This window comes from Aulonocara sp. 'chitande type north' Nkhata Bay, linkage group LG13 (assembly GCF_057382095.1).
Source record: "Aulonocara sp. 'chitande type north' Nkhata Bay isolate Kocher_YH1m ecotype deep benthic linkage group LG13, A_spYH_male_GT1.1, whole genome shotgun sequence".
NCBI classification, from domain to species: Eukaryota; Metazoa; Chordata; class Actinopteri; order Cichliformes; family Cichlidae; genus Aulonocara; species Aulonocara sp. 'chitande type north' Nkhata Bay.
In genome coordinates this window covers 20254084-20265835 of record NC_141356.1, presented here as the reverse complement: position 1 = coordinate 20265835, position 11752 = coordinate 20254084, and the positions used below count along the sequence as shown (strand labels likewise).

General features: G+C 38.7%; 1 protein-coding gene across 8 annotated transcripts in view; it reads left to right on the top strand.

Annotated features, from left to right (window-relative positions):
- Positions 1-1171: 1171 nt before the first annotated feature.
- Positions 1172-11752, top strand: part of akt3a (AKT serine/threonine kinase 3a) — a 61395-nt gene continuing 50814 nt past the window's right edge. For 6 of the 8 annotated variants that reach the window (XR_015124426.1, XR_015124428.1, XR_015124427.1 and 3 more), the window contains exons 1-2: positions 1355-1677; positions 9832-10268. Coding sequence is in view for 3 of the 8 variants with exons in the window: in XM_086259090.1 (XP_086115216.1) it covers positions 10223-10268 (46 nt within the window). In the remaining 5 variants the exon portion in view is untranslated. Of the gene's footprint in view, positions 1305-1354; positions 1678-9831; positions 10269-11752 lie in introns of those variants that run through there. The other 2 variants (XM_086259092.1, XM_086259091.1) reach the window with 2 other exon arrangements.

Below are 11752 nucleotides of genomic sequence, written 5' to 3'. Positions count from 1 at the left end.
ATATACTTAATGTATACTTAATATAAGTATGTTTGGGGGTGCAGGTCGTATTATGAAGTGACTTAATCTTTTCTCATCTTTATTTGTTTTAGATCTTTATTAAATATTTATTATGTAGATGTGCAAATTGCCTGTTCTTTCATTTCCCCTTTTAGTAGGCATGCAGTAGGGATTTAGAACATTTTATTCTTAAAGTTATAGTTGAACAGTTATTGTGAGGTGATTGTGAAGTTTGATATTTTAAATTTTAATGGTATTTGTTTTTGTATAAGTTACAAAAAGAATAGTCATGATCACATTTAAATATCACATTATCACAGATTATTATGATAAAAGCACAGTTGTATAATAGAACATCCATCATGCACATTAACATAATGAATATTAAATAAGCACGTAAGAAAGCGAGATTAAAGCACTTCATTATATGGCCTGCGCGAGAAGTACAGTACAGTATGTAAGATTTAAGATGGGGAAATGTTGTTTAAAAAAACACAATAAAATTACGCTGTACTTAAACTTACCTATGGTGTACTGAAGATGACTTATGCTGTACTGAAATTCACTTGCCCTATACTTAAAATTACTTACAATGTAATTAATTCTTTGTTTCCCATAAAAACCTGACTTGGTGCTCCCTTATTCTAGTGTACTTACCTTAAAGTATTTGCAGGTAAATATAATTACATTGTAATTTCAAATAAAAAAGTGGAAATGAAGTTTTATTACAGGGGACTTGAGCCCTTAATGATAGGCTTATTATAAGGTGTTACCTAAGAGACTAACAAAAACACTAAAAGAAATAAAAACTAAAATGAAATTTAAAAATTTCAGAGAATAAGAACTCGTGTTATTTCCAGCCGAGAAAACCAAATAATACTAACTTGAATTTTAAAAAAGGGAAAAAATTAAATAAAAATAAAAACTACTTAGACAACATCATGGTATTGCTCTATTTTAAAAATTGTGCTCCAATTTTTCTGCCCTTGTCATACTGTTCTTCTTTATTTAAGCTATTGTCATAGGCTGTGTAATGTCTTGACTACTGTGACACAACAATCACCAAACTTCTGGGATCGATAAAGTCTGTCTCACATCTTATTTCTGATGATATGTTTGGGTTTGTGATTCAGTTATCTCGCAGATAAACCACCTAAGCACTTAATTCTCGCGATACTTGGCTTATTAGCCGGCACAGACGCACGGGGTGTTGGGATGAGATGATGAGAGAGCTCCACAGGGAAGGAAAACAAGACACAGAACTGAAACCGTTAAAATCGAAAACGGGAGAACGAGACGAGACGGTAGGGAGTGCGCGCGCGTGCGTGTGTGTGAGAATGTGGGTGGGGGGATGGGGACATAACAGAAATGGGGTTGCCGTTTCCCTGAGTGACGTCACCGGTTTTCCTCACCAGAGTCAAAACAACCGTTGGCTGCGGTAAACGAAAGCTCCGCGGAAATCCGTTTGATGTGTCTGCAAACGATTATTTCTGCATCGGCTCGTAACGTGAACCGACGACGGTTTCTTAGCTTACTTAGCTTGCAGTCCCAGGATAGCTTAGTGTTCCTCACTTAAGAAGCGTGGAAAAAAATAATTAATAACCCGAGCCGTCCTGTCAACAGCAGGTGCAAGAGGGATACCACACACCACCACCTCTACCGCACCTGCGGCTACAGGTAATACTGTTAGCTAGCCACACTGTTGTGACAGTAAACACGGCACGAGCAACGCTAAAGCTAGTAATATAATGCCTCGTGATAACATTAGCGAGGTGTGTTTGACCGCTCACAAGGGAAAACTGAGGCGGGGGATAAAAAGTAGTGTTTTTAAACGTTTATCGTGCGTGCAGTTTTCTGCCTGCGTGTGATATGCGTCAGTTGTTTCAAATCACCGTGACGCAGGTATTGCAGTGGTGGTACCTGTGTGTCTTAATCAATCATATTCATCCTACCTGCTGGATACATCACTGCAGTTTGAGGCAGCAGTATATCGGGATGATTTGCATGTACGCGGTATGCAGAGAAACGGCAGACTAGGCCTGGCTCGATTTGCCTACACAAGTTACGGCAAGTAATTAAGAGGGTGTGCCACACTCGTAGATAATCCAGTTGATAATAATGGGAATAGTGCTGGTTGAATTAGTAAACAATATGTGTTGCAAATTTTTACTTTTGGAGCCTGATATTTGGATTATAATCGATTTAGGAGCCCAAGCAGAATAGAAATTAGAGGAAACCTGCTTACCAATTTTTATTGATTCTTATTTTCTTTTTAAGAATTGTATCAGAACAAAATATTATCTTCATGTCAAAGAGATCATTACAAAAATCCCCAAACTGCAATAAGGCTACAGAATCTTCTCTCTCTCTCAAAAAATAAAAAAAATAAAAAAAATGCTTTGCTACTGGAAAGATGTACAGATAATAAACTGAAAATGAGTTGCTTTTACCCACCTTTAACTTACCCTATGAAAGAAAAGTAGGTGCCCCAGATTTATGTAACATGACAAAGGGTAGGCACTTGTATTATTTACCTAATGTTTGTAACTTCACCCTTTTCTCTTTTATTACTCATTTTTATAATTTTCTTCAAAAGTGCTTTGATTCTTTGCTCATACTGATTCTGCTGGCTCTGAGCTTGCAATAGGTCATATGGGAGGCTGACCATCCGATCACTGGTTTTGAGCTGAGAAGACTGGCAATTGACCGATTTGGTGCCTGGCCGGTCAGTTGGCGCATGTCTAATACAAATGCTTAATTTAAACAACTTAGGTCAATTAATTAGGCCCAAACTGATTATAATTGTTCAATTTAATGTAATCCTTTGGTTTGTTTCTTTCCATATACTTCTCCTTAATGTAAATAGGGAATATACTTTTCCTTTTCACCAAAATGTCAGTTTACAACCTTAAAGGCTCCCCTGCAATGGTTTTTTTTTTAATGCAAACTCTCAAGAAACTTAGAGCAAAACAAAACGCATATCTGATCAAATGCACAGAGATACTGAGTGGCGATAAGGTAACCACCGCGGCATATTCATTACTTTGGTTTTGAACATAATAGCCTCTGTTTAGTATGTGTATTGCAACACTCAACATTAAATATTGACCCACTTTTTAACTGTAGTATATATTTTTTTAATTGTTTGATTTAATAGTTTCTTTACATAAAGTCTGAAAAATGGTTAGTACATGAATTCTAATGAAAAGGAAAAATTAATTTATAGAGCACTTTTCTGCTCTTGCTTGTAGTGTAGATAGAACAAAGTGTTTGTAGTGTAAAGCACTTCAATGACCAGTTGAAGTGCTTTACACTACAAGCACTTTGTTCTATCTACTTAAGCACTTTATCTAACTTACATCCCCACCTCCAGCCAATTTGGGAGGACGAACATGCGATCTCAGTACAGAAAGACACCATCTGACCAGAGGTTCAAACGAGGGATGTATCAATAATAGTAAAAAATAATAATAATATTTCATTAATGGAAAAATTAAGTCTATACATTTCTATAATAGGCAGAATCCAGCATATGTGAACATTGAGGTTATGCATGCATATAAATAACATACCAATACCATAATCCAGTAATGACATAAAATTTCAAGCAACAAGTCTTGCACATTGCAACGCCCACCCACCCTCAAACCTTTCCATTATAACAAAGCATAGAGCGGGGGCTGGACTGGGTGACACTGAATCCACCTTTAGTTACGATAAAATAGGCCAAGGCTGCTGGGGCCTTCCCAGGATGCACTAACATCACTCACTATGTCTTTTTATACCACTCTGCATTTAATCATTCATTAGTATTATCTCTGCATGTCTTTTGTCCTGTCTTCCTCTCATCACCCATAACCAGTTGTAGCAGATGGCTGCCCCTCCCTGAGCCGGCTTCTGCTGGAGGTTTCTTCCTGTTAAAAGGGCATTTTTCTTTCCCAGTGTTGCCAACTGCTTGCTCACAGGGGGTCGTTTGATTGTTTTCTTTGTATTATTGTAGGGTTTTTACCGTACAATTTAAAGTGCCTCAAGGTGACTGTTTTTATTATTTGGTGCTATAAAAATAAAATTGAGTTAAATTGAACTGAACAAGTCTTATTGTTGATTCTAAAGTAGAAACCTAGTTTCAGTTTTAAGTTTTCTCACCAGTTGCTGAAGTGAGGAGTAAACGAGAGAGTCATAAGTACATATATAGAGAAAGTTTTAGTGCATCAAATGCATCTGTCCAGCACCTTTTGTTGCTAGGCTACACAAGGCTTCTCAGGTTTTTCTCCTTTGCTGTTATTTGCAGAGCTGATATTTTAAGTCCCATTCCTTCTGATTTCAGTTGGTTAGTGAAAGAAGAGAGAAGTGACCTTGACAAGTTCCTAAACCTGAACTGTTTTGAACAAAGAACGCAACAAAAATCAAAAAACACTTGTGTACCAAGGCCAGTTTTGGGTCTAGGACTTTTAGCACTGTGAACACTCAGCTTGATAGGATTTGTATAGAAAATAAAGCACAGATCTAGACACAAACATTTAATCTCATGTGTTCACTTTCTAGTTAAATTCACTTTCATTTAATAATAACAAATAAATAACAGTTACATTACATTCCACATCTCAGGCTTTTCATACAAAGGAAGAACTTACATTTCAGAAACTCTGATAACCATCCTCAGCATGTTTGCTTGATGCAAAAGATTAAGCACTTGTACAACAATTGACTAATCATTTTATTTTTAATTTTATTTTCCGTCTCTTCTAATGAAAGCAGCACTTCATACAGAAGCATCAGTGTAGTGTGCTTACCTGTGTATTGGCAGTGTTCGCCATCGAATGTACCCTCGCATCATTAAATGCTTATGAAGAGAAGAAAATAGACTTCAACCCTAAGTAGCCTGTGAAGGCAGCTTCATTGATTAAAATAGAAGCGAATTTCTCATATCAGATCCGGATTAAACAGACCATCTAAGGGGGGGGGGGGGGACAACAACACCTAAAGCACTTTCTGTGTTAACAGAGTGTAACACTTGAGGTCCTGCCAAAGGCTGGCTTTCATTTAGGAATTTAGATTGTGGATTTGCTGCTGTGGATGTCAGCCAGAGTTTTCATGAGGCCAGTGTTGTGGGTGAGGAAGGGTGATGAAAGGTGAATTGAGGTGAGGTGTACTGTCCTGACCTGAGTTTGATGGGAATGTTCTACCTTTTAGAGCTGATTACATATAGAATTAGCTAAAGAATAGTGATAGCTTGCGACGTCAGTGTATATCTCCTTTTGTAGATGACTTGTTCTGTAGAGCTACACCAGTAATGGTGCATATTTTAGTCTTATATATTTGTATATCGTGTACTGGTGCTTTGCTTAGAGTACAGTAGACTCTCTTCCACTTAGGCTTCAGTTTCTATCGTAGTAGTGCAAAAAAATCTACTTGCAGACATTCTTCCTTATTACTGTTTAAATTTATATCAATTAGTGATATAACTTTTTCTGTCTTAATACCTTAGGTATCTGTTGATATTGAGTACAGATTAACACCAGAGTTAAATTAATAAACTATATTCCTTACTGTGGGTAAGAGACTGGGAATCAGTTCAACATGCTTGACTTACACAGTCTCATTTGATATCATCTTCCAGTCAGCTGAACAGAGAGACCAGTGCTGTTTGGCTAGCTTATATGAATTTTTATGTTTTTATGTTTTTGTTATGAGTTATGGATCGGTGAACTTTCTTTCCAACTATACTGAAGTAAACCAGTCCTTATTACACACACTTGAAGAGTAGTATGTATACCTCAACTCACAATTATTTATTTTGGTCTTAGTCTTTACAGTATTTTCACAATCAGAAGAGATAAGTGGTGAAACAACAGCTCGGATGCCAGCTAGTAATTCAGCAATGAACGAATTTGCCTGTGCAGAGACTAGCTGCACAGACCCATGAATTGGGATGTGTGTTGCCAGGTTTTGCTGCCAGATGGTTGAAGTTCTATGTAGTGTGTGGTTGTGTGTATGAAGACTGTGTTTCATAGACAGTCTGGCAACTTGGGCAACATAAGAGGAACACAAAACTTGCTGATTTTTTTTTAGTAGAAAGTTTGCGGGTCATGCCAAATACAGAAGTTTGCCAGGAGAGTCTTGAAATATTAGAGAACCTGGGGAAAAAACCTGTTTGCAGGTATGCTTGTTAGTATGTTACAAGAAAGATATTTAGCTTTCTTTCCTTGAACAGTGGTTGGAAAATGCTGGTGTCTGAAATGTGATCTGTTTTTTTGTTTTTTTTTAAATAAAATACAACAAAGATTAAATTGTTTAAGGCAGACCTGTGGATTTGGATTTGGGTCTGTTTCTTACCTTTGCAATATTAAGAGACATGAGTGGGGATTTGAGCAGTGTAGATAGCTTAACTTGTGTAAGAACTGGCATTGCTTGTATTAGTGTTCGTCAAGCTGAAAGTGTTCCAGTTCAAAGTTAAAGCAGATGGAGCTTATAAAGTGTTGAAATTATTCCACTTTCATCACAATTTCAGAGTAAATTATGGGGGAATTCATCAAGTATTCTGTAGTTCTCAGTTGTAACAAAGACTGTTAAAAGAGAAACACAGAGCTCTCAAGCAACCCTCAATGTCCCTGGAAGAAGTATAATTCTGGGGACAAAAAGCAATTTAAAGCTTTATTCTGGGGTGGAACTTACTGGTGATTATAGAGATGCAATTTATATGTCCCCGTAAATGAACTGACAATAAACTTAATTCAGATAATGCTTTATATCAATTGCCCAAATATGTGCTGAGACGTGTTGTATAGTTACAACACCTTGTAAGTATAGTTCTTCTAGTTACATTGAGTTCAAAATCCCATACTGTGCTCTATGTACTCAATATCATGGTTCAACAACTTAAGAGTGAATCTCAGTTGTTTTTATCCTTTTGGATGCACTTCTAAGCTTGTCTTAGTTAAGTCACTCTTTCAGAAATGCATTTCCATGGTAACACTACTTAAATTATGGATAGACAAATTAAAAATGGAAAAATTGTATATTTGCTTTAAATCCCAGTTTACTCGTCCATCAATATCACTACATTGCATTGTGGAGTATACATGCCAATGTAGTGTCTTGTGCTTGCAAACTATAATATTCCCATCATATTGAGATTGCTCATATACTGAAAAAATATTTTAAATTTATATATTAAATTTTTTTACTAAGTAGTAAGTTTGTTTATTATTTTGAACGCACATTGTTTTCTATAGGTGTGGCAACTGATGCTCTTGGATACACTATCTCAAAATTATAGTGAGAACATCACTTCTGCAAAACAAAGTAAATAATAAAAACAGGGTTCTGCTGTTATGTAACACATATTCGTTGAATGCTGCCACTCGCTATGTGTCTGCCTCCACTGAGTCTTTTTCTCTTTTCTTAAAGTTTCTTTTCCTTATTTGTATTTTTTTGTCTTTGTTGTTGCCTCTGAAATGAAAGGGCATGAAATAAATGTTGTCTGGCAGGTGCTTCCCCTGGCATGGTTGGTTCATCATTGCAGTACATGTCACCATAGCAACAGCCACCCTAGTGACAAGGGGTTGCCACTGTCTGGACATTCCTCTCCTCTCCTCACTTCAACTCTCCTCAACTCAACTCAGTCCAGGCTATGCTTCACAGATTAAGGTTGAAGCTAACCAAAGCTTTATTGAATAACAAGCTTAATCCAAAATTGTATAGTGTCTATAAAAAGAATGTTATCCCCTTGGATGTAATTACTAGGGCTGAAAGTCATTTATTTTTCTCTTCTAAAGTAGTGCCATTATGATAGTCTTTATGCCTCAGTTTCACAAATATCAACTGGATTTCAAGAACGAGGTCTCTTTCTGTTGAACAAAAGGACACAAAAGGAACCATCTGAATAAGTAATATTGTAAATTAAATGTTTGATTTTTGTCTTCTGTAACACAAGCACCTTATCTTATGGTGTGAATTTGATTGATTTTAATTTTTAGACATTTCAGAAATAGACATTTAAGAACTAGAAAAAAGTATGATGAATAAAATCCAAACATTAAAACTACAGCAAGAGATGTTCCCATAGGGTTAATATATTTGCCAACAAAATTAATAGGTTAGATGTGCTGGGGTAAAAAATTGACTATTTAACTAGTCTAAAAATAAGAGAGCACACACACTTTATGTGCATTTAAGTTGTTTGAAAACAAAAATGTATTTCTTTATAATCAGATAATCAAATCTTATTTCTAAGTTTGCTGAAATATGTGGCAATTCGACACTAAAGTGGCCGATGTTTACTGTGTTAGCGTAAGCACCCTACTTTCTTACAGGTTAGCATCCGTGCACCTTTGCAGAACACGGTTGAGTGGTCTTTGCCATTTTGCTCTGGCACAGCCTCTTACTGATTTAGATCAAAGTAGTGCAGAACCATGATGTGATATTTACAACTTCAGGGCAGGACAGTAGCCATCGTAGGTGGCTGCCTAAAATCTTAAAACCAACAGTTGGCTGGTGATGTACCTGTATAAAATGTGAATATGCTGACTAGAAACTCCAGTTTAATTGTATAGTTGATTAGTTGATTGATTAGTTGCTCACATACCTAATTACATTGTATTTGGATGGTAAAATATTAAACATCCTCAAATCCAAGGTCATTTTCAGGTATTATCAAAGGTGCAAAAATGTACATTATTGATTGTTTTCAATAATTAAACAAAATAACGGCATAAAACAGGTGCTATAATTTCTTAAATCCAAAGTGTTGAACAAAAAGTTATCATTTTGACATTTGAGACATATGACATGTTTGAAATGTGAAAGTAGATATCCTCCTGTTGATTAAATGAATCTCTGAGCTTTGATTACCAACAAACCTAAATGTGATGAACTAGTCTGCATTTGTTCATTTGCTCGCTGACTAGTCACGACTCTGCTGCTTCAAAATGTATTAAAAAAAAGAAAGAAAAGAAAAATCCCTGTGTCACCTACTAGGGTGTGTGCGCATCTGTGGGTCTATTCCAGCATTCGCTCTGACGCTGCAGACCCCACAAGTGTCTGCAGCATTGCAGACAGTAGCTGATCTGAATACTGATTTCCAGCTAGATAGCATTGACTACTAGCCTAGCTCCCGTGGTGCTGATCTTCATTCAAGCTGAGCAGCGTAGTGTCGTTGCGGGGTTTTGTAATACAGTGTAGTAGGGTGCATCTGAGGTGAACGCAGCAGCTATGCAGAGAGACAAAGAGAGGGGAGGGAGAGCAGGAGTGAGACGACAGAGAGGTGCAGAGATTTGCAGAGAGAAAGGGAGCGTGAGAGCATCCCTAACTGCCGTTGTTGCTATTTATAACCAAGCCCTACTCCACAGTCCTGAGAAGCTCTCTCACCCTCCCACATACGTTCAAATCAGCCCACACATACCCACACACACACACATTGAAAAAAATTATTTGATATACAGAAATACATTGAAGGCAGAGCGCTAGATTGGCTTATGTATGGTGCACAACCTGCTAACCAGGACAGATATGTGAATGAATGAGTTCTTTAGCTCTGGGATTTTGGTTTGGCAGTCAGTGTCAGGTTTTTTTTTTTTTTGGCTTCATTGACAGTTCTGTAATAATTCATCTTGTTTATCAGAGAGAGTGTTGCGTGGATAAAAAGAGGAACTGGGTGTATGATTGGGTGGAGAGAGAAGGAGAGGAAGCAGCCCTCCCAATAACTAGTTGTTTGTCTTGTCAGAAAAGGACTTATGAGAGGAAGAGGGGACCAGCAAGAGAGGAAGAAAAATAAACCCATCTCTACTTTTTTCTGTATTATTATTTTTCTCTCCTTTCACTTCCTTACAGGCTGAGTCACTGCTGGTGAGGAGGAAGGTCTGGAGAGGGAACGAGAGAGGAGGAGGTGGAGGAGGAGGGGGAGAAGAAGAAGAAGGAGAAGAAGTAGGGAGGGAGCTGAGGAGATAAGCCACAACAGGAAGCAAGTCGACACACACGTACAATATACATACACACCGCGTGTTTGTGTGTGTGTGTCTCAGAGAGAGGCTGCGCGAACGAGAGGGTGAACGGGAAAGGAAGGGAGGGAGAGTGACGCGGAGGCTGGGAGAGCCGGCCCCCCTCCTCTCCTCTCCTCCTCCTCTCCCTCTCTTTCTCTCCTCCTCTCCTCTCCTCCCCTCCTCCCTCTCTCTCTCTCAGTGGAGCAGGCGTGCAGCGGCATCAGACTCGGCGTGAAGGAACCATGAGCGATGTCACCATCGTTAGAGAGGGATGGCTCCAGAAACGGGGTAAGTACATCCAGTACCTCTCTTCTTCTTCTACACCCCTCCCCTGTGCTTCTGCCTCCTCTCTTCTTCTTTTCCTCTGCCTCTTGTCTAGACTGAGGGCCTGGCTGTGCCTTTCCACATGTGCTGGTGGGAGGATGTGAGTGTTGCGATTGTGTGTGTGTCTGTGTATGAGTGATAACATGGATGTCTGATTATGTAGTATGAGACTGTACATGAGTGTGTGTGTCTTTGTATATTATAAGCTTGCCTGGCTGTGTTTGCTAAGCCACTATATGCCCCTCTCAAGTTGTGACTGAAAGGACTGTGCATGGGTATGTGCTTAAATTTGTATGCACAAGTGTATATATGTGTGCACTTAACAACATCTACTGGGCTAGTGTGTAGTGTTCTTTTTCTGTTTTGTTTTTTTTGTTGTTTTTTTTTATGCCAGTGTCTCTGCTTGTCTGAAATCCAGTTAGTTCTGTCTCTCTGCGGTGTTATTGAAAACAGAAGTTTTAAGTTCATAGCGTGGTGTCATTGGGAGTCATATGATGTGGGGTTGAGGGGATAGTTGGGGTGGAGTCAGGGTGTGTGTGTGTGTGTGGTGGGGGGGTTCACTGACAGCACATCCTGTTTATAGCAAAATGAATGAGAAATGGGAAAATTTTGCAATAGCTGAAGAACATGTGGCAAAAAATAGTACTTCCCTGTCCTCAAACATTCACAGCTTATGCTCACTCAGTGGTAGTCACAACACAAAAGAAGGCATTTGTAGCAAGGCCAGACTGGGCAGAATTGGCCAAGAAAGTGCTATAGAGTAGCTCTGTGATGAATGCATCACTGACTGGTAGACACTTCAGGACTTTTTTTTTGTTTTTCTCCTAAACCACAATTTCATGGGGTCGTGTGTCTGCCTGAGGGATACGACTAAGTGTATGTGAATGTCTTTTAGAAGGAGTGCTTCAGGGGTAGAACAAGGGGATTTCCAGTCTTTTAGGCCAATGAGCAGCATCCTCTTGACTGTGATGCTGTTTTAGGAATGTGTAACAGAAACTCTTGAACAGGAAGTGACATGGGTACATAACAGACAGCAGGTTTCTGGGTATTGTAGGCTCAGCCTACAGCACAGCAGGAGTATATGCTGCTCCTACTACATGGACTGGATTATCGCTCTCTCACTGTGTCAGACACTCAAAAACAATCTGTATTACGGTAGTAAAAAAGAGGGGCAAATCGTTGTCAATATACGCCAACATGCCAGTATGATTCTCAGACAGTCGTCTGTGCATATTAAGAGGAACACATCGCCCCCAGTCACGACGCAGCAATACTAGTGCTTGCAGTGAGAGGGAGAGAGAGATAGAGGTTAGGGAGGAAAGAAGGGGTGTTTGTTTGTGTCAGGAATATGAATGTTTGTCTGCATCATATGCTAAATCTTTCTCTGTGTTTGTGTGTGGAGTGAAGCAAGGTCAGGGTGCTGACTCACTGTCCAGGTCGTGATACAG